This window comes from Rana temporaria, chromosome 4 (assembly GCF_905171775.1).
Source record: "Rana temporaria chromosome 4, aRanTem1.1, whole genome shotgun sequence".
NCBI classification, from domain to species: Eukaryota; Metazoa; Chordata; class Amphibia; order Anura; family Ranidae; genus Rana; species Rana temporaria.
In genome coordinates, this window is record NC_053492.1 from 437,509,886 (window position 1) to 437,533,889 (window position 24,004).

The following is a 24,004-nucleotide window of genomic DNA, read 5'->3' on the forward strand; positions in this document are numbered from 1 at the left end:
CTGTGAAGGAACGACGCAGCTCTGTGCGAAGAGCCACACACACCTGCACAAAATTCAATACCGACAGCTGCCTCCAGTTGGGCGAACCCATAACCCCCCCCCCCCGCCATCCTGTCAGAGGGAATTTGTTTGTCGGTGGGATGATCAGCTTGGCACCATGTTGCCTGTTACACGCTATATGGGTGTAACATGCTCTAAACTGTGGCGTTTGCTTTGTTTCAACATAGGTTCATAGTAAAATTTAGAAAAATTTGAAAACTTTTACTACTGTTAAAGAAGGTGGGAATAAGTTAGAACATCTTCCAGGTATTTAATTGGTGTCAGTGTCCACTTTTGGGGAGTTTCTCTCTTAATTCCTGTACAGGAGACAGAACAGGATATTAAGGAAAATCTCCCCTAGGTGAAAGGAAATCTTTTTTTTTTTTCTAGACCAGGAGAACCCATTAAAATGTTCGCTAAGGCTTTTTTTTTGTTTTTGATTTGAATAATTGTGATTTTTACAGTCCATATTCTTATAACTTACAAGTTCCGTAAATCATGTCATGATATTTACTCTCAAGGCAAACAAGGCATAGTGCTATGAAAAGAAACTTGTTGCCATTTGAAGACTGCATCTTCATGCTAAGTATGAGTATACAGTATAAGTACAGCAGGTAAAATAAGTATCGAACACGTCACCATTTTGCTAGGTAAATATATTTCTAAAGGTGCTATTGTCATGAAATTTTCACAACGTGTTGGTAAACAATCCCATACATACAAAGACACCAAAACAAATAAATAATTTCAGAAATGAAGATATGTGTAATGAAATAGAATGACACAGGGAAAAAGTATTGAACGCATGAAGAAAGGGAGGTGTAAAAAGGCATGGAAAGCCAAGACACCAGTACTTGGAAATCAATCCTGTCCCTTGTCAGTGCAAATTAAAATCGTTTGTTTCAGTCCCAACTGATGACCTATAAAAAGGTGTCTCTCTACCAAGGTGTCATACAAGAAACCTCTCCTGATAGGTAAAGGCAAAGAGACCTTTTCAATAGTATTGTTACAAAACATACTGATGGCTTTGGTTACAGAACGATTTCTAAACTTCTGAAAGTTCCAGCGAGCACTGTTGGGGCCATAATCCGGAAGTGGAAAGAACATAATTTCACCATAAATCAACCATGACTAGGTGCTCCTCGCAAGATTTCTGACAGAGGGGTGAAAATAATTATCAGAAGAGTTGTCCAAGGACCAAGGACCTGGAATTAGCAGGTACAATTGTTTTCAAAGAAAACAATAAGTAGTGCACTCAACCACCATGGCCTGTATACACGCTCACCACGCAAGACTCCATTGCTGAAGAAACACAGTGTCTCCCCACAGGGATGTAGTCCCAAGGGAGGGGGCGAGCACGCTGACTAACCCCCAGCCAGAACGGCTCGGATGATGGGGGCAAGCATACTGAGGAGGAACAGGAAGTGAGAAATTCAGACAAAGAAAAAAAACATTTAGAAGGAAATTGAAGGAAAAGGTAAGTGAACCAACAATGCACAAGCTTAAAGAAACCTAGTTAGAAAAAAAAAAACTTTACAGCCCCTTGAAAATTAGCTGCACAACATTTAGACAAGCCTGTGAAATACAGGGAGAATATAGTCTGGTCAGATGAGACCAAAATTTAACTCTATGGATGCCATAATACACACCATGTTTGGCGGTCAAATGGCACATCACCCCAAAAATGCCCCAATACCAACAGTGAAATTTGGAGGTGGGAACATCATGCTGTGGGGCTGTCTTTTCAGCATACAGTGCTGGCAAACTTCATATTGCAGAAAGGATGAATGGAAAAATGTACAAAGGCATTCTTGATATCTTCTGCCATCTACCAGGATGATGAAGATAAACGAGGGAGGACAGCAAGACAATGATCCCAAACACAAAGCCAAGGAAACTCACTTGGTTTCAAAGAAAGAAAAAAAAGTGCTAGAATAGCCCACCTGACTTGAACCCAATAGAAAATCTATGAAAAGAACTAAAGATCAGAGTTCATAGAAGAGGCCCACAGAACTGTTTTTGTGGAAGAATGGGCGAAAATCAGCCCCTGAGCAATGAATGCGACTAGTTTCTCCATACAGGAGGAGTCTTGAAGCGGTCATTACCAACAAAGGATTTTGTATGAAGTATTGAATACATTTCAGTTAGCGAGTTCAATACTTTTTCCCTGTGTCATTACATTTTATGACACAGAACTGAACTTTATTTGTTTTGGTTTCTTTGTATGTACAGATTGCATGAGTTGTTACCAACGTGTGGTAAAAATGTAATGTAAAATGGCACCTTTAGAAATATATTCACCCAGAAAAATTGACGTGATCAATGCTTATTTTACCCGCTGTATGTACTTATACACCCATGTATGTGTATGTACATGCTCTCATATATACATATAGTGACCGAGTAAATACCATCTGTGTGGGAGTCCAGTTACATGACTTGAAACTGTTTTTTTATCAAACTCTTCTGAATTTAAAGACTGTAGCTGGCTTGGCTTGGCATTGTCGGTAACGGAACCGATCAGATCTGTGCAACTCTGACTTTGTGGTGCCGATTTGAAAAAAAAAACAAAGAAAGCCATGAAACAATAAATGCAGCCATCAATATATAAATTCCAGTATGACAAATGTTTGCTTTTGGGTTTAATACCACTTTAAAGTGTCACCTGCGGAAATTTTTTTACGATCTTGGCTTGTTTTATTTTTATTTTTTTAAAGTATAGGAGGATGAAGATTGTTGAAGGGACCCATTTGGTTTACCAGTGGTCATTATTATACATGTGACATGACCGCTTATGCAGTTTAGTAGTTTACCAAGTCTTCATAAAAGGTTTTTTTTTTTTTCTTTGCCTAAATAAAAAATATGTTATACTTGCCTGCTCTGTGCAACGATATGTCAGTGCTGTCCCCTACCTCCTTTTTGGCAGTCCCTTGCTGCTTCTGTCCACTCCTTATTCCTCTGTTTGTCACCATAGCAAGATGTGTGCAATGGGGGCACTGGTGTGTGTCTATAGACACTCAGTGTTGGTAAACCACACCCCTGCTCCCTCATCAAGAGTTTGACTGACAGCAGCGGGAGACTATCAGTGTCTCCTGTAAGACAAGGTAATGAAAGGATCGGTGCTGCAAGCGGTACATTATTGGATTGGTGACGGTAAGTGTTTTAGAAAGAGGGTGGCGGGGCTAGAACAGGTAGTGGGGTGTTTTATGTCAGAACAGGGAAGCCAGCACGTTGTGTATAAATGGTGTAACTTGCGCTGCATAATCTGCTGTTTAGTAATCAATATTGTTACCTTCTTGTAGAGATTTTGCTGCTGGAATCTGCAATAAAATTGGTGAAATGATTCAAGGTTTGTTCATGTTTTTCTTTCTCTTTTATCTCTAACTGGTTTTAGCTTGCTGAGTTATTTTATTTATTTTTTCTATTTGAAAAATCATTAATTTGCTCCATCAAGATGTCCTCAAGATGTAAGCAGTTATATACAGTTGTGTTCAAAATTATTCAACCCCCCAATTCTGTAAAGGGTTTTAGGGAATTTAGTGTACATTTGTAATTGTATTCAGAATGAAATCCTACAAGGACTTCTTAAAGAACCATATGCAACTAAAATGACATCAATTGGTTTTGTAATACAGTAGTAAATGTTTATTTTGTGAATTCTTCATTTACACAATTATTCAACCCCTTAAAGACTACCACTCTGAAGAACAGAGGTTCATTGAAGTGTTTTCAATCAGGTATTGAAAACACCTGTGGATGTCAGGGAGCAGCAATAAAGTCTAATAAGCACCAATTAGGCAGCTTTAAAATGACTGTGATACTCAGCTCCTTTTAGACATTTACTGGTGTGGTTACAAACATGGGGAAGTCAAGAGAATGGTCCAGGAAGACAAGAGAAGAGGTGATTACTCTTCACAGGAAGGGCAATGGCTATAAGAAGATTGCAAAGATGATAAACATACCAAGAGACACCATAGGAAGCATTATTCGCAAATTCAAGGCAAAGGGCACTGTTCAAACGCTACCTGGTCGTGGCAGAAAGAAGATGCTGACTTTGACTGCTGAGCGCTACCTGAAGCGTAGAGTGGAGAAAAGTCCTCGTGTGACTGCTGAGCAACTGAGAAAAGATTTGTCAGATGTGGGTACTGAAGTTTCTGCTCAGACAATACGGCGCACACTGAGTAATGAAGGCCTCCATGCCAGGACTCCCAGGCGCACCCCCTTGCTGTCTCCAAAGAATAAGAAGAGTCGACTGCAGTATGCCAAAAATCATGTGGACAAACCACAGACGTTTTGGGATTGTGTTCTGTGGACTGATGAAACAAAATTAGAACTGTTTGGGCCCATGGATCAACGCTATGTTTGGAGGAGGAAGAACAAGGCCTATGATGAAAAGAACACCTTGCCTACTGTGAAGCATGGCGGGGGTCAATCATGCTTTGGGGCTGTTTTGCTTCTGCAGGTACAGGGAAGCTTCAGCGTGTGCAAGGTACCATGAATTCTCTTCAGTACCAGGAGATATTGGATGACAATGTGATTCAGTCCGTCACAAACCTGAGGCTTGGGAGACGTTGGACCTTTCAACAGGACAATGATCCCAAGCATACCTCAAAGTTCACTAGAGCATGGTTGCAGATTAAATGCTGGAACATTTTGGAGTGGCCATCGCAGTCACCAGACTTAAATCCGATTGAGAACCTCTGGTGGGAATTAAAGAAAGCAGTTGCAGTGCGCAAGCCTAAGAATGTGACTGAACTGGAGGCTTTTGCCCATGACGAATGGCCGAAGATACCCGTAGATCGCTGCAAGACACTTGTGTCAAGCTATGCTTCATGTTTAAAAGCTGTTAGAACTGTAAAAGGATGTTGTACTAAGTACGAAGATTGAATGTCACTTGGGGGTTGAATAAAACTGATAATGATGTGAGCACAGAAAAGACATTTGTAGTTATTTCATTATAAATGTTATGTTATATTTGTCTGACCTACACGTGCCTCTTTGATTTAATTGTAAGCAGGATGACTGAATGATCAAAATCAATGTCAAACTGGCCAAAACAATCAATTTCGGTGGGGGTTGAATAATTTTGAATACAACTGTATATTGTGTATTTAAGAGCTGTTTTACTTGCCAATGTATTTCTGTGTATTCATGTGCTATTAACACAGATATGGCGCACAGCCCTGTCTAGTAGAGCAGTGTTACAGGTCTTGTCTTTGCCCAGCTTGTGACTGGATAGTGAAAGGAGAAGCAGCAAAATGGTGAGCTCATCCATCAGCTCTCTCCTATTAGCATATCCCTTGCTAGCACATGATCCCTGGCTGACCCCCTGTGCTGTTTCTTCCTTTTCGTGTCTGAGCTGTGCTTTACAGCAACTGCTGGAGGCTAATAATACAGTGCGTCCTGAAAGTATTCACAGCGCTTCACTTTTTCTACATTTTGTTATTTTACAGCCTTATTCCCTTATGGTTTAAATTCATTATCTTCCTCAAAATTCTACAAACAATACTCCATAGTGACAACGTGGAAAAAGTTTGATTTGAAATCTTTGCAAATGTATTAAAAAACAAAAAAAACTATCGCATGTACATAAGTATTCACAGCCTTTGCTCAATACTTTCTTGGAGCATCTTTGGGACCAATTACAGCCTCAAATCTTTCTGAGTATGATGCTACAAGCTTGGCACACCTATTTTTGGGCAGTTTCTCCCATTCTTCATTGCAGAACCTCTCAAGCTCCATTAAGTATCATAGGATGCATTAAGGTCAAAAAACACGAGGGTTTACAACCCCTTTAATCCATTTAGGAAAAAGTAAAGCTCTGTGAATACTTTCCAGATGCACTGTAGGTCAGTTTGCTTATACTACTTGAAGTGATAAAAAAAAAAAAAATTCTTGTAAAGCAGAGCACAGGGAAAGGAGGCTCCTTGTTAAATCAGCGCTCCACCCTAAAGTGGAACTTCCGCTTATCGGATTCCCCCCCCCCCCTTCCAGTGCCACAATTGGCACCTTTCGGGGGGGGGGAGGGACAGGATACCTTATTTTGAACACAAATAGCTCTTAGTATTGTTCTTTCAGGGCATGGTTAAGTCCAGCCACGACCCAAATCTACCCCGATATTTTTCAAGAGCATTTTCCTGACACACAGTGATTTTTTTATTTTTTTTAGACATTTTCTTTAAGGAAAGTCTGCTAAGCTGTAGATATCCTATAATCTCACATGTCATGTCTGTCTATACTTCTTGCAGGTTTGGCTACCCCGGTGGACTTGAAGCTTAAACTCATCCCAATACTGCAGCACATGCACCATGATGCCATTTTGGCCTCCAACAGCCGTCAGCTTCTACAGCAGTTGGTGACATCATATCCATCGACAAAGATGGTGATTGTCACTCTGCACACCTTTACCCTATTGGCTGCTTCTTCGCTGGTTGACATTCCAAAACAGGTATATTGATTTACATGTTATTCTTTTATTGATGGTTTTACTGATATTTTAAAGATGATCTCCAGGTTTCCTGTGACTTTAAATAGTTTGTTTGGACCAAGCTGGCCCAAAAATGCTATTTCCTTCACTAAGTGCTGCACTGGCTGCAAGCACAGTGTGAACTGTATGTAGCTTCAGCTTCAGACAGAGGCTTCCCATCTCGCACCTGGAACAAAACAAGAGACTATCTTAGCGGCGCTCAGCCATTCGTAGCCAGTTTTGTATTTTGTGAAAGAATACAAAGTTTCCTCTGATTGACTCAGGCGGAGAGGCGGGCCAATGAAGCCACGTTCTCCAATTCAGCCAATAAGAGGAGACTTTGTATTCATTCACAGAATACAAAGCTGCCTATTAATGGCTGATACAGTGCTAAGAGCCAGTGCAGCACTTAGCGAAGGAAATGGCTTGTTGTGACCAGCTTGATCCAACAAACTATTTTAGGCCTCATGCACAAAGGGCATTTTTCCTGCCGCTTTTAGGAGCGTCAGGCTTTCTTTAATTTTTTTTACAGCTTAAAAGCGCCTCTCCATGTTATTATATGTGTCCATGAACACATAGGCTTTTAGGAGCTGTAAGTTGCATAGGCGTTTTTAAGCTGTGAAAACAACCCAGAGCCTGCGTGTTCTAGAGCAGCAGCGTTACAGCTGTAAAAACGCCTACAGCATTAAGCTGTGCTAATTGTTTTTAAGCTGTAGTAATTAGATTTGGCAGTGAAAAATAGAAGAGAGCAGAGAAACACTGCTAAATGCTAATGCAGCTAAACGCGCATTAACACTAACGCAAAACACTTCTAAAAGCGTGTTTTTACAGCTCCTTTTTCCTGGTGCCGGTACTGGCATTGCAGCTCATTTTTATTTTAACGCCCTGTGTGCATGAGGCCTTAAAGTCACAGGAAACCTGGAGATAAGCTTTAAGGGTAGAACTAATAGTAGGTAACAGAATGTTACTCCTGTGATTTAACGTAAAGTAATTCACTAAGCACTTTAACATCTAAAATATTCATAACTCTCACTTACTCACGCTTTCCTACTCTCCCACTCACCGTTACTCTCCCTTACCCTGTCTCCCTTACCCTGTCTCCCTTACCCTGTCTCCCTTACCCTGTCTCCCTTACCCTGTCTCCCTTACCCTGTCTCCCTTACCCTGTCTCCCTTACCCTGCCTCCCTTACCATGTCTCCCTTACCCTGCCTCCCTTACCCTGCCTCCCTTACCCTGCCTCCCTTACCCTGTCTCCCTTACCCTGTCTCCCTTACCCTGTCTCCCTTACCCTGTCTCCCTTACCCTGTCTCCCTTACCCTGTCTCCCTTACCCTGTCTCCCTTACCCTGTCTCCCTTACCCTGTCTCCCTTACCCTGTCTCCCTTACCCTGTCTCCCTTACCCTGTCTCCCTTACCCTGTCTCCCTTACCCTGTCTCCCTTACCCTGTCTCCCTTACCCTGTCTCCCTTACCCTTTCTTTCTTCTTCGCTCTCTAATGCTCACTCTTGCTCTCACTCTTACTCCCTCCCTCTCTGACACGCTTTCTCTCACTTTGTTACATTCTAGACTCCACAGATACTCCAATTTATTTGGAGGAGATACTGCAACACCAGCAGAAGAACTGTGACTGATAGTTGATTCTTCATTGAGTCATGAGCCAGTCCTGAGAAAATACCAAGACTGACATTAATATTTCCTTTAGAAAATCCTGTCACCCTGATTTTCTAATCAGTACTTTGCTTTTAGTGACCCATCCTCTGTCTCCTCCATGTTCTTGTTACGGGTATAGAACTCAAAATATTAATGTTGGGGGATCAGCATTAAAGCTAACATTTTACAGAAGCAATGGCGACCTAATTTCTGTATTTTTTATTTACAATTTTGTTTTAAAATAAAGGGATGTTTTGCATATCTTTTTCCTATGCATATTTATGCTGTGGCCTTTTAGATGCATAAGCATCTTCATTTATATGTGTATCAAAGTGGAGCTTGATTAAACATTTGCCAATGCTTGTGTTGCCCCTACATTTTCCCTTATCACCACAGCTTAATTCTGCTATATTTATATAGATTCAGCTTTTGCTGCAGTACCTGAAAAATGACCCCAGAAAAGCTGTGAAGAGACTTGCTATTCAAGACCTGAAATTTCTTGCCAACAAAACCCCTCATACCTGGAGCAGAGACAATGTTCAGGTGTGTAATCCTATTTTATTTATTTATTGGTGAAATCAGAAGCAGCCCCGGTGAAACATGTCTGTTACTCTTTTATGTTCAATCTTTTTATTGATATTTCAGGTAAAAACGTAAAGAATATTTGCAGCACCATGTGACAATGTACTGATGCAGCTTAGCAGGGCAATACTATAGTATTTTAGATACTGAAGAACTTGTAGTCATCCATAAATCATAATAAAAGAAAACTACCATGTACAACAGGCATGAGACCAGTGATACGGTTTAGCTACAGAATATTTTCACTAACCGCTGTTCTTTACAACAAAATAATCTATCGCAGAGATAATAAACCTAAAGATATGATGAAAGTGAAGAAAGAAGGTAAGGGGAAAGTAAAAACTACAGGAAAGCCTCAAATGAAGCGTGAAGCAATCACATATTGGGCCCAGGAATCCCAGAACACCTCAAACTGCTTCTTGGTGTCTTTCACAATATTAGCAATTTGTTTGTGTACCATAAACCATATAAGTTTTGCTTAGTATGAAAAGGCACACTGTGGAATTCTTCCATGACCTGGCAATAGTGATTTTGGCTGCCAAAAACGTAAAAAAAACTCAAAATGTTGCTGATTATGAGAAACAGTTGCAATAGGTATACTAAGTAATGCAATTTGTGGAGATTACTATACAGAAGCCCCACTGACCCTTCGTATCAAGGGCACTTCCACAAAATGATATTACCCAAATGGTAACATCACCTAATAGAGGAGAGGAATTTACCATCTCGTTAAAACTTAGGGATGAGCTTCGATTAACATTGTATTAAGTCTGCCCACAAAGGAGGTATGATGAAGTTTAATGCCGTTGCTCTACGTGGATGTCGTATGAGAGGACCTTGTTCCTTTAAAGAATATACAAAAGCTTAAAGTGGATGTAAACCCTCCATACACCCAGTGAAGTAAACAGCCTCAGATGATACAGAGGTGAACCAAATCTCCCTACAAAGGTTTTACATGTATATCTGCTGTCTTCACATTTATATACTGTTTAGAAAGTTGAGATTTTGTTAGGAGATTTTCTCTTCCTGTTTAACACAGAGTGTGATGTCTGGGCAAACAGCCAAGATAGCTAAATTTGCTGATTGGAGGAAAGGCACATACCCTGTAACGGCTACCCACTGGTGTGAGGGTCTCAGCCGTTGGAGACATCCTTTTCCCTGGCAAGCTGCGATATGCAGGTACCGCCGGTATATCCCATCGAACGCCCTTCCAAGAAACGAGACGGGCTACGTTTGCAGAGTCAAGCAGACTGACTTTATTTGCCACATTTTTTCCTCCTTAAATCTGGTTACAACTGTACAGAAACAAATGATACTTCCCCCCCCCCCCCCCAGGGGGGACTTCAATACACACACTTTGAAACAATGACACTCCCTTGAGCCAATCAGCCGCTAGCCGTTTTGGCTCCTTAACTTGATCAGACAATAGAATTCAATTAACCTTTAAAACAATTATCACTCACACATAATCCCCCTCAGCAGACACCTCACAGGGGGGCTGTTTACCTCCACAAAAGAGAGGTAATGAAAGAGCAATGAAAGAGACTTGTCCAATTAACCCTTTGAGCTCAGAATACAATGTGGTACATCCAATTGTGGCAAGCCATGCAGTTCCTTGTAGTCCTCATGAAGATTATAACTGTCCCGGCAGCATAGTCCATGATCCGTTACACTGCCCCCCTTTTGTGGAACACTCCGGCAGACCCGGATTGATCCTTTTCGGATCAACTTGGGGATGTCCGGTCTGCTGTTAGGGTAAAAGTTCCGTTTGCCTGGAAAGTCCGTCGGCCTTCCCATTGGCTTACCAGGTCGGTAGCTGATGGTGACGGTGAATAATAGAATTCAGTTCTGGAACAGTCACTTGCTTTGCTCTCTCAATGGCTCCCAAAACCTGTTGCTGATGCTCTTGGGACAGATACGGCACCACCTGGATGCAAATCCCATTTAATCTTTTGACAATTTCCGCCTGTTTGTGCATTTCAATGTTCAAGCCACGGGACATCTCATAATACATGACATAGTGTCGTTGCATCTCTGATTTCTCACTGGCCAACTTGTCACATTCCCATTTTAGACTGTGATATTGTGCCGGATCTACAGTACATGTCGGGGAAGGTAGTCTTACCCGGTTCTCAGCAGCAAGTGGGTTGATTCCAGCAACGCGGGTGGTCACGGCACAAGCAGCAGCAGGTGTAGGTAAATAAGCCGAAGTCAGAGGGCCAATGTCGTTGCCCAGCACCACCTCGGCAGGTAGGTTGTCCATGATACCAACTGTGGTCTTTCCTGACCCGGCTCCCCAGTCTAAGTGCACCCGGGTGGTGGGTACGCGAAATACAGCACCCCCTGCGACCCGGACGGCAACTGTGCGAGTGGACACGTTCTCTGGCTTTACCAGATGTTTTTGAATCAGAGAGATAATAGTCCCGGAATCTCTTAGGCCTTGTGCTACTTGTCCATTCACTCGTACCTCCTGACGGTGATGCTGACGGTTATCCGGAGATAAAAAGCAAATATCCGCGCTTAGGAGACACTAGTTGGAAATATGTGACAGTATTTAAAATTCAAACATAAATTAAGTAATCCAAAATAAAATTATAATAAGACTGCAGCCCCCCCAAGAATGTGATCCCCTAAAGGATACAGAAATAATAGGCAATGGTGTGGGGGTGGTGGCGCTGTCTAAGTGGAGGCTGATGTTACCCACAGGTGGTATGAACAAGCTATATGGACCAATGTGTCCTGAATATAGTGCCTCTTACAATAAGTGATGCGCCAGTAGTATAATAAGTAACTTAAGTGTGGCTGAGACCACGTGCTACAAATATACAATTTAGTATGTACAACGTTGGATAAATGTATTAATACTGAAAAGTGATAGCGTACAGCACAAGTGCCAAAAAATGTGTCCAAAAAAGTAAAAAATTCAAAAAACCAAAAGATCCAAAGAATGTCTATAAGTTCAGAAAAAGATATATATAAAAAATATATATATAAAAAGCAACAATCCGGGTGTGTAAACCAATATAAATAAATTAACAGCAGTCCAGAGTGATAATGGTGACAATGTGACTTTCCAAGTAGATAGGTGATCACAGTATGCAGTAGTGCAGTGATGCGAAGTGGGTCCGGTGCTCCCCCTCCTGGGTCCCTACTCACCAGAGGCCCTCACCCCTGCAGGGGTAAAGTGCATAGAAGATATCCAACCGACTCGGGTCCTCGCTCTCCTAGTAGGTCCTACGGTCCAGCTGGTACCAAAAAGATCCTGGGTGGCCAGATTCCTCCGAGGGATGAAAAAAAGGGTCTCATAGAGTAGTAGGTTCAGGTTCCAGTGGGTAAGTTTATTAGTACAGCCAAAGGCTTATACTGAAACAATGTATACAAATGTATATAAACAAAAAGAAAATTATAAAATATTTATAAAAATAGTTTAAAATAAAATAAAAACGGGGGCCAGATAGAATGCTTGTGGATACAAGCAGACAGTTATCTGTATAATAGCAAGCTTCCCAGCACGGCACAAGCTCCACAAATAAAGATCAGAGCCAGCATGGGAACGGCGTGCGTTCCACCAGGTGAACAGCTGGTTAGTCCAGGAAGTGCGTGCGGGCGTGCGTGTATCCGCTTTACGCACGTTTCGTTCTCTTACGTCTTCTGAAGCGAATCCGGAGAGGCCGCTTGTATTGGGTCTGCCTCATACCAAATTCCCAGACATTTCTCAGGGCCCCCCTCGGTCTCCAGGCAGTGGGCCGCAGAGGGACGTGATGGAGTGACCTCTGTGTTGGGTGTTGTGCGTCTCCAATTGTTATTTGTAGCTCTCAAAGGGCAATAACGAGCAATATGTCCAGTGTCGCTGCAGTGATGGCACGTCACCCTAGGCGAATCCCGGGGGTAGTTGCTAGGCCCCTGAGGACGTGGTGGGACTGGAGCCCGAAACTCTGGGCGTGGGGTGACGGTTGGAGTACGCGGTTCTACCTTCTGATCCAGCCGCATAGTACCCTGGCTTACTTTCCTTGTCTCCGCGTACTCATCTGCTAGCCGAGCCGCCTCGTTTAAGTTAGCGGGACAGCGATCTCGTACCCAGTCTTGTATGTCTACGGCCAGGTCTTGGAAGAAATGTTCCATTAGGAACAGCTGCAATACTTCCTCCCTGGTGTTGGCCTTGCACCCTTGGACCCAAAGGGATGCCACCCTTTGTAACTGGTTGGCCCATTCCATGTGGGAGTCCACAGCCATCTTCTTGGACTCCCGGAAGCGCCGGCGGTAGGCTTCTGGAGTTACGGCGTATCGGGTTAGCAGCGCCTTTTTAACTTGCTGGTATTGTAAAATATCCTCTGGAGCAAGAGCCCAAAAAGGCTTCATTGGCTTTGCCCGACAATTTCCCAGACAAAATAGTGACCCATTGGTCTGGTGGTACCTGGTGTAGTGAGCACTGCCTCTCAAAGTCCGCCAAATATCCATCGATTTCCTCCTCACTTTCTACAAAAGCTTTAAATGCAGTGAACGGTATTTTCTTTCCTGTAGCAGCAGGTGGGGGGGTAGGAACTGCAGGTGTAATGGGCTGTCTCGCTCTTACCAGTTCCAGTTCTTGTCCCCTCTTCGTTTGTATCTCCTCCCTTGCTTCCCGGAACAGCTGGTTGATAAGTTCCACGGACGTTTCTGGATACAAGGATAATCTCCGCTGTACAATCCCAGTAATTACATCTTCTTTGCTGACAGGTGCAAGGGGCTCCGTTCCTTCCATAGATCCATCCATTTCGTCCAGCTCCAGCAGGTCAGCTATCAGCTCCCTCCGTGGTCTGTTGCTGGCGCTCCTACCACGACTCTCTAATAAATCTTTTAGTGTGGATCTTTTCCGCCTGGCGTACTGCGACTCCATTCAGCACTTGCTCTTTGGATAAAAGGACCATCCCACCGCTGCCAACCAATGTAACGGCTACCCACTGGTGTGAGGGTCTCAGCCGTTGGAGACGTCCTTTTCCCTGGCAAGCTGCGATATGCAGGTACCGCCGGTATATCCCATCGAACGCCCTTCCAAGAAACGAGACGGGCTACGTTTGCAGAGTCAAGCAGACTGACTTTATTTGCCACATTTTTCCTCCTTAAATCTGGTTACAACTGTACAGAAACAAATGACACTCCCCCCCCCCCCCAGGGGGGACTTCAATACACACACTTTGAAACAATGACACTCCCTTGAGCCAATCAGCCGCTAGCCGTTTTGGCTCCTTAACTTGATCAGACAATAGAATTCAATTAACCTTTAAAACAATTATCACTCACACATAATCCCCCTCAGCAGACACCTCACAGGGGGGCTGTTTACCTCCACAAAAGAGAGGTAATGAAAGAGCAATGAAAGAGACTTGTCCAATTAACCCTTTGAGCTCAGAATACAATGTGGTACATCCAATTGTGGCAAGCCATGCAGTTCCTTGTAGTCCTCATGAAGATTATAACTGTCCCGGCAGCATAGTCCATGATCCGTTACATACCCCATAGGCAGAGACTCTCAGAGGTGTTTTGTAACCGGGCCAGCTCCCTGGTAATCTATTTTAGCAACCTCCCCTGATAGAAATTTCAGGCTGCTTTTATCTGATGTGTCTGAGAATTTGTCAGGAGTTATCAGGCTGATAACAGAGGAACGGGCCAGGAGAGAGCTATGGGACTTAGCTCTTTAAAGAGAGAAAACAAAACACTGCAGATATATCTTTTTGTTTCTGGTGTATATAGATATTTTTTCACTTGGTACTGTTTTGCAACGAGAATTTTACCTGACATCCACAGTCTGGGGCATCAGGTTTGGTACAAGATCTTGTACAGTGATATTCCCATATTAACCATCTATGCGGTAGCTATATAATTGGCACCATTAAATAGGGTAATCTGAAGGATTGTGTTTTTCCAACAGGGAGGTTCACTGGATTGGACTTTTCCCATAAACAGATTACCCAACACCTGTGTCTATACAGGGACTGTGAACACCTTAGGGTGATTCAATCTGCAGCGCCACCATCCCAACACTCTTATATTGCATCACTGATCTCATCACTGAGATTTCCTAGGGAGGCAGCAGCACTAACTACATCCTAAGCGCGGACTCCCCCCTCTTTTAGTTTACATATCAAATTATTGCCTCTGCATTTGATTATTACTATTATTTAGTAATAACTTAAAGCGGAGGTTCACCCTCAAAATGAAGTTTACAGCATTCATAGCTTTAACCCAATTTAAGCATGATAGCGTTGAATTTTTTTCCCACGATGCTCCCTTACCTCTACTCTACTTCCGGGTTTTCATCCCATCGGGGAATGGGCGTGTCGCTATATTCCCCGACGGCTCTGTGCATTGTGGAAGCTGATTGTATGTCTCCAGGGAGTGACGTGCAGGCCAATCAGAGCACATCATCCGAAATAGCTAGGTGTGTAGTATCGCGCTAGCTGGGCTGTCACGTGACACGGGTCACATGACTCGCGTCATGTGATAAGGGCGGATACATCTTCCCCATTGTAATTAAGGCTGTTGTGATGGCAACTGAGCAGTGTTGACGGCGCGGCTTGCCGTCAACACTGCGCATGCGCGGGATTACGCAGTGAATGCTGGGAGATCAGCATTCACGCATCCCAGAAGAAAGAACAGAAGGGCTTCAGAGCGCCCACAATTAAGATGGCAATGTCCATCATACTATTTTATAAAATATTATTTTCTGGGAAACGAGGATCCTGGCGGCTGCAAGAACGGCACATGTGAGTAAACAAAGTACTATAGGAACAGCAGCAGATTAGTCTTAAAAGAAAAAAAATGTTTTCCCACAGAACCTCCGCTTTAAGCTGGGAAAGCAGAGACTAGCCACTCTATAGCTAGACGGAGAAAAGCTGGATCTGGCGGGGGAGTTCTGTCGTCTCTGCTGCTGATTGCTGAGACGAGGTGGGTGTGGAGATGAGGGGGATGCCGAAGCTGCAGGAGAGATGCAAGGGCCACATGAAATATGCCTGGAGGGCTGGATTTGGGCTGCAGGCCTTGTGTTTGACATGTGATTTAAATCATGGAAACCAGTCTAAGAAATCTTTTTTTTTTTTTTTTTTCTTCCACTGGCTTTTGTAAATACCAAAACACTTTTATACTGTCTGTAGGATCCCCTTGGACAGCATAACTTCCAGAGCGCCCCATGTGATGAGTTATAAAGTTAGCTGCGATGTGTGGGGGTGCTCTGCTGGTGAATTATGTCTGACTGCACGGATGTGCTCTGTTGCATTGCATGGCAAAGCTGCACAGGTTAGGCTTCATGTACACGGAACGTTGTTCAACTTCTCCTGACTTGACAGCTAGAAACCAGTGTCTAAATATGGCAGGTTAGCCGCGTTTGAGTCTAGCAGCATTTGAAGAAAACATTTTTTTTTTTTTAATTTTAAAACGTCTGTAAACGAAACGCTGCTAAACGCGAGTTGCTGCATTAAGCCGCGTTTGTCGCTTCAACTGCCTCTAAACACAGCTGAGCAAATTTTTTTGGGGTTCAAGAAAAAGCCTCTAAACGCAACTAAACGACTATAAACGAACCAGTGTACATGTACTGATAAGATAAACGGCCGTTTACCAGCAGCAATGTACATGAGGCCTAAAATTGAGGCCCCTGTCTAAAACTGTGCAATATTAGTTAAGCAAATTAATTAAAAAAATAAAAATTGATTTTTCTGGAAGAAATGCTGGCATGGCTAACTGCCATAAATTTAATTTGATTCCTGCCACTTGTAAACCTGCTTAGCCGCTTGTTATAATAGAGCATTTTACGTGTGTGTATTGATTTTGTGTGACAAATGGCCACAAGATGGTGCACTTTCTTCCTGTTTATCGTGTCTCCCTATAAAAGAGATGACACGATCGATGCAGCCGCCACAGTGAAGCACGGGGAAGCCGTGTTTACATACGGCTCTCCCCGTTCTTCAGCTCCGGGGAGCGATCGCGAGGGGGCGGCAAGAAACGAATAGCCGCGCCCTCGTCCCGGATCGCTCCCTGAGGCTTAGCGACCACCGCATGTACCGGGGGGTGTCCCGACCGAACCCGTGGAAAGGCAGCGACGTGCAGGCACGTTGTTCTGCCTGCCAGTGCCATTTTGCCGACGTATATGTACATGCGGCGGTCGTTAAGCGGTTAATGTTGCAACTGGTATGGAAAATATCAGTTTGTAGCCAGGACTTTTTAGAAAGGAAGTGATTATTATACAGGATCAGTAACAAGTCCGATTTACATTGAATTCTGATTGGATAATTTTTAACTTGTTACAATGCAGCGGCTTAAAGGATTGCACGGTTCACTTTTTTTAAGCTCAAACACCTGTCACACAGTGCAAGGCTTTAAATACATACTGCATGCAGTTCCTTTTTTTCCGCGCCCCGCCCCCACCCCTGCGCAGCGCAGTGGTGTGAACCAATGACACAGGAGATGGGGCTTCTTGCCTTGTCATGCAATGGAACTGCACTGGAATAGCTGCCAAATGTGAAGTCCCCCCACGTGTGGTGTGAATGAACCTTTAATCTGTCAGACGCATCTCTTGATGACCATGTAGGTGTTGGATTGCAGTCCGTCCCCTCCTACTGCATGGCACTGATACTTGCTCTTGGCAGAGCTCTATGCCTTTCAGGAACCAACCCAGAGTACTTCTGCTGCTGGCCATACTATATGTGATATTGGCATCCTCTTTATTCCCAATCATGGGGTTTAAATGCCATCTATAGAGACTGCAGGGTGAAAGAAACCAGTAGTGTTATTACTCCTTGTTAAGAATGAGCTTGTGCATGTTTGGGATCCCAGATGACCGATCCTGTGAGGCAGCTGCACAGATCAGGAAACGTCTCACTGCCTGTGATTAGCCGTGTGCAGTGTTGGCATCCTGGCGGGATCCCCGGACACACCAGAGGCCATCTCTACTCCTTGTAGTCCTGAGATTTGTCCGATATTTCATCCTCTAAATATAGTTTTCCAAATAAGGCTTATATATTTGGACAGTAAATACTAAAAATTATCAAATAAACGTGAACGGTTGTTCAGAGTGATAAAAACAGCGCTATGAACAGGCAAACTCTGTTCAAAAATGAATATCCTGAATGAGTGATGGTGAGGTAGGTGATCGCTCAATGGTATATAAGCACCTAATACCAAACAAAAATGAATTTGTGAATGCACCATGAAATGTGGTGTGCACATGAACATGCATTTTTAATGCAATACTTACACAGTTAATTAGTTAGGGAAAACTTCACTGCTAATATTTGTGGGAAAACATGTCTAGTCTGTGGGCATATTGTACTAAAACTGGCTTTGATGCCTTATGCATCACTGACTTGTAATATGCATGTAGACCGGAATTCACTGCTTTGGTTGCTGTCTGACGGCCATACATGGATTTAAATTTGGCCAGTTCAGCAAGGACCAGATACATTTTGATTAATGTATTGGTATAGTAGTTGTACAGAAGTTGATTTGCCAATTGACTTCTGTACAACCTACCTTTTTGGGTTTTTCTGATCAATCCGCTCTGCTGGCTATAGCTGGCACCACTGATCAGTGTATTCTGATGGCAAGGAAGTCTCCCCGCTGTCCGTATACAATACCTCAGCGGGAAGAATTCACCCGTCCACATCGAATCTCTGGATGGGGGGAATCTGGACTTTTTCCACCTATTTGTTGATCAATGCATGGGCTGGACTCTCTCCATGTAAATACGTAGGAATCCTACTTTGGAAAAATCTCCCCCTGGTGGCTGCATTTTGTGTATCAATTGGGATATTTTTGCAGCAGATAAACAGATGTTTTATTTTTTCCAGGCCCTGTGTGAGTGCGCCCTGCAAACCCCATATGACAGCCTGAAGCTGGGTATGGTCTCCGTTCTGTCTACTCTGTCTGGGAGCATCTGCATTAAGCAATACTTCAACACGACACAAGGTACAATCTTCACATTAAGAGTACAAAACGTTATTATAATATGGCAGTTTCCAGGGGGTGCAAAGGAGTGTAGATAAAATGGGACAACATAGAAAATAAAGTTAGATGAATAATAAAGTTTAATTAAATTAAAAAAATAAAATAACTTTTTTTTTACAGTTTGTTATCTCTCACCTGTAATGAATTTTGACCCATGTTGTGCAGGCAGCCAGGTCCTGGAGAATATCTTTACTGCAAGGGTGCCTGTCCTCATCCTGTCTTTTGAATGTCCAGTGCTATGGTTAACAGCCTCGGGTCTTCGAGCATAACATCAGTACAGTTGATCCATTTGGGACACACCCCAAACTCCCTCCTCCACTGAGAGATGTTCTTTCACTGATTACACTGCTTGTAACAAGATCTGTGAATGGTAGAGACAATTTGCTGCCTGTGACTCTATTAGAGAGTTTTTTTTTCCCCCTTTTTTTTTTATTTCTGTGATGCCATCACTAGATGTGAAGGGAACATGGCACTAACCCCCGTGATCTGAATGCCGCCATTCCACTCCACCCCACTGTCCACCACTCCACTCCTCTTCCATCCAGTGCTGATGTCCCCTAAACTACAGTCTGCTCCACTCCACAAAATTTCCTTGAACAAGCATATACTATCCGATAACATGCCTACTTGTATCTTTCAAGCCTGTTTGCTATTAAAGGCTTATCTCAGGGTAACAGTAATGACCTTGTGTTCAGGTTTCTCAAGTGATGCTGGCTATAATCAAGTAAATCTCAACAAGAAATAAGGCATGGAGTCATCTCACTTGTTTATTGGCTCACAGAGATAAGCCATGATCCTCTGTATGACGCGACCAATGAGTGGAGGCAGAAAAAACACAATTTAGATCTTCTTTCCCTCCTCTTAATAAGTAAAAAGAAGGGCAGGCTCTTTATTAGTTTTTCTGCTTTAATCCTCAGCTCTAAAAACACCCAACAAGATAAATCCCATTAATTTCAATGGCCCCTGTTCACATCTGAGCATTTTGTCACCTGAACAAAACGCCTGGAGCTCAAAGTACATGAGCTTTTTTTCTGGCAGATTACAGGCGTTTATTGCTTTTTACATGGGTGACCTTTTGACCTGTACAAAATCGTGGCAAAAATTGTGCAACTTTCTGCCCGAAAACAAAACGCCTAGGTGTGAACGGAGTCTAAATAACAAATGTCACTTACACAGAACTGGTCTGTGAATACATCTCCCTTTCCTCTTATGCCTTGAGAATTATGGTGAGAACACCCAGAAGCACAATAGTGCTGATAATTGTCTCTTTTGCTTAGTAATCATGTACATGTACTTTGTAAAATTGACATTGTTGTGCCCCTTCAACTCTGACGTCCCCTTACTCTGCTTTAAATGGATGACCTGCTATGTGGAAGGGTTGTTACCCCTAGCTATCTGTAAAGGCAGCATACTTTCCCCAACCATAAATGTAAGGTAAATTCTTCCCAATGACCCAGAATTCAAGGAGCATTTTTCCCAATGATCCCAAATGCAAGGAGCATTCTTCCCAATGACCCCAAAAGCCAGGAGCATTCTTCCCAATGACCCTAAATGCAAAAAGAATTCTTCCCAATGACCCCAAATGCAAGGAGCATTCTCTCCAATGACCCCAAATGCAAGGAGCATTCTCTCCAATGACCCCAAATGCAAGGAGCATTCTCTCCAATGACCCCCAAATGCAAGGAGCATTCGCTCCAATGACCCCCAAATGCAAGGAGCATTCTCTCCAATGACCCCAAATGCAAGGAGCATTCTCTCCAATGACCCCAAATGCATGGAGCATTCTCTCCAATGACCCCCAAATGCAAGGAGCATTCTCTCCAATGACCCCAAATGCATGGAGCATTCTCTCCAATGACCCCCAAATGCAAGGAGCATTCTCTCCAATGACCCCAAATGCATGGAGCATTCTTCCCCCCCCCCCCCCGACCCCAAATGCAAGGAGCATTCTCTCCAATGACCCCAAATGCAAGGAGCATTCTCTCCAATGACCCCCAAATGCAAGGAGCATTCTCTCCAATGACCCCCAAATGCAAGGAGCATTCTCTCCAATGACCCCAAATGCAAGGAGCATTCTCTCCAATGACCCCAAATGCAAGGAGCATTCTCTCCAATGACCCCCAAATGCAAGGAGCATTCTCTCCAATGACCCCCAAATGCAAGGAGCATTCTCTCCAATGACCCCCAAATGCAAGGAGCATTCTCTCCAATGACCCCCAAATGCAAGGAGCATTCTCTCCAATGACCCCCAAATGCAAGGAGCATTCTCTCCAATGACCCCAAATGCAAGGAGCATTCTCTCCAATGACCCCCAAATGCAAGGAGCATTCTCTCCAATGACCCCAAATGCATGGAGCATTCTCTCCAATGACCCCCAAATGCAAGGAGCATTCTCTCCAATGACCCCAAATGCATGGAGCATTCTTCCCGACCCCAAATGCAAGGAGCATTAATTTCAATGACCACAAATGCAAGGAGCGTTCGTCCCAATGACCATCGTGGTAATGTACTGTGTGCTGTAGATGCACTATTTATTAGCAGAGAGTGATTTAAAGCATTTCTCCATGTTATAAAAGTTGGCGTGGACCATAGTCCGATATAACAAAGATGTTTTAAGTTCTTAGAGGCAAATGGGCAACCTACAACACCACCCCACAATTGGGGGGGTATTTTCATAAATGTGATGGATCTACTTAGCCAATAATTAACGGTTTCATCTCTCCTAGGGGCCACTTCTGGTACATCCAGGTACACAGATTTGATAAAGCTGGCACAGGAGTGCAGTTACCATAGTAACCGCAGCATTGCTGCACATGGAGTGATGGTTCTCACTAATATTGTCTCATCTTGTCAAGATATAGGTAAGATTGCAACTTCTTTTAAAGAGGAACTATAGTATTGTTTTTGAAACTCTTTCTTATGTGGAAATATATTTGTGAAAGTAATTGTAGATTGTGTTTTACAGAGTCTGGGTGGGAAGTAATCTTTTAAGTGTTAAAGCGGAGTTCCACCCATTTAAATATCCGCTTCAAAGGGTGTAACTGCTGACTTTTAAAAATTAGACACTCACCTGTCCCACTGTCCAGCGATACGGGCACCCGAAGCTTCGATCCTCTCCCCCTCCTCTCCGCGGCGTCAGCATTCTGATTGTGGGCTCCCAGCTCATTTGCTGTGGGAGATTACTGGTGTTTGCATGCTTTTTTAAATGAATATCTCCTAAACGTGCACAGTTTTAGGAGGTACAGTACTCTAGTGAACAGCAGCCTGTGATGTCACTGGCGCATGCGCGCAGAAGGAACGGCATTCCCGTGCCATTCCTTCAGAGCTCTGTGCTGCGGCTGTGACTCCTGTGCGCATGCGCGTGAGTGAGGTAATTGTGGCTCAGCTATTCAATTGGAGCAGCCTGCGAATCCAGAAGAAAAACGGGGCGAAGATGGAAGCCTCTGCAACATTGTAAGGTAAAGCCCCTTTTACGCTAACACGATTTTGGGAGACTTGAGGTCTATTAACCTGAACTCTCATCAAAGTTGGACCAAAGTAGTGCAAGGGACTACTTTGAAGTCGGAGCGACTTGAAATCTTACTAATATGAATGGTTATCATGGGGAACGACTTGTCATGCGACTTTGCAGTCCCAAGTCGTAGGACTAGTCGTACAAGTGTGAAATGGGCTTTAGTCTTTCATAATTTGCCAGTATATGATGCATACTATCACATTATGGCTTTACTTTGCAGAGAGGTTTTTGTTTTGTTTTTTTGCAACATTTACTACTGCTTTAAATTGGCTAAATGCATTCCAGGTGCATTGAGACAAAAGGGCCCGGATTCACAGACACTGGCGCATATTTATGCCGCCGTAGCTTATCTCCTTTACGCTACGCTGACGCAGCGCAGAGAGGCAAGCACTGAATTCACAAAGCACTTCCTCCCAAATCTGCGCTGGGTTTCTCAGGCGTAAGTGGAAGTGGGCGTGAGCCATGCTAATGAGGCGTGACCCCATGCAAATGATGGGCCGAGCGCCAGACAGATACGTATCGCCAACCTTGCATGCGGCGCCCCGTGGGCGCATCTCAGTGCGCATGCTCACAATCACGTCGGAACAACTGCCTAAGATACGTCGGATCACTGCCTATGGCGTAAACGTAACCTACGCCTAGTCATATTCACATCCTACGTAAACTACGTAAAATACGTTGGCTTGTGTTCCCTGGTGCAGCCCTTTGCATGGATGCTGCTGAGTTACACCTCCTTTATGGGGCATAACTTTACGCCGGATGTATGACTTTACGCGCACTGCGTCGGACGTACGTTTGTGAATTGGCATATCTCCCTCATTCGCATATGTGAATAGAAAAACAATGTACGTCGGTCGTATGAAGCCTATTTTCAGGCGTATCTTAGTTTTGTGGGCACGGCGCACAGATACGACGGCGCATATTTGCACTTACGCGGCGTATCTGGAGATACGTTGGCGCAAGTGCTTTGTGAATCCAGGCCAAGGTGTTTAGTAGAGAAGCCTGTCCCCTGCCAGCAACTGCAGAGCAAGACACTTGGCCTCTGTGTGGAAGCAGTGACCTCTCTAGTGACCTCTCTGTAGATGTTAACAAGGCCCCTATTGAGTCAAACCTATAGCTCTGCAAAGTTCAAGCTTCCTACTAATTTGAGGATTTCCAACTAATCGATTATGAAATTAATCATGTACAATTTTCATAATCGATTAATCGGCCAGTAACATAATGGGGTTAGAACAACAAAAAATAGCCCTTTTTCGGTTTTCATCAGACAAAAATTCACTGTGCAAACGGACACATTTTTCGGCAACAAAAGTCCTGCGGTGCAAAGTCCTATCGTGTGTACAAAAATCCATCGGACTTTTGTCCGAAGTACAAACACGCACCAATGTTAAAGCGGGGGTTCGCCCGAAAAACTAATTTTTAACATCAGATTGAGGCTAATTGTTGGAAGCACAATCGGGTGTTTTTTTTTTTTTAAATCAATGCGGTACATACCGTTTTACAGATAGATGTTCTCCACCACTTCCGGGTATGGTCTGCGGGGCTGGGGGTTCCTATTTGATTGACAGCCTTCCGACCGTCGCATACAGCGCGTCACGAGTTGCTGAAAGTAGCCGAACATCGGTGCGCAGGCGCCGTATAGAGCCGCACCGACGTTCGGCTTCTTTCGGCAACTCGTGACGCGCTGTATGCGATGGTCGGAAGGCTGTCAATCAAATAGGAACGCCCAGTCCTGCAGACCATACCCGGAAGCCGCGGAGAACATCTATCTGTAAAAC

At 43.7% G+C, this 24,004-nt stretch overlaps 1 protein-coding gene across 1 annotated transcript in view; it reads left to right on the forward strand.

Annotated features, from left to right (window-relative positions):
* The window catches only part of INTS7 (integrator complex subunit 7), a 94,166-nt gene that overhangs the window by 7,016 nt on the left and 63,146 nt on the right, over nucleotides 1-24,004 (forward strand). The window contains exons 5-9 of the mRNA XM_040351479.1: nucleotides 3,342-3,388; nucleotides 6,288-6,487; nucleotides 8,576-8,698; nucleotides 18,556-18,673; nucleotides 21,439-21,573. Of these exons, the coding sequence (XP_040207413.1) occupies nucleotides 3,342-3,388; nucleotides 6,288-6,487; nucleotides 8,576-8,698; nucleotides 18,556-18,673; nucleotides 21,439-21,573 (623 nt within the window). The remainder of the gene's footprint in view (nucleotides 1-3,341; nucleotides 3,389-6,287; nucleotides 6,488-8,575; nucleotides 8,699-18,555; nucleotides 18,674-21,438; nucleotides 21,574-24,004) is intronic.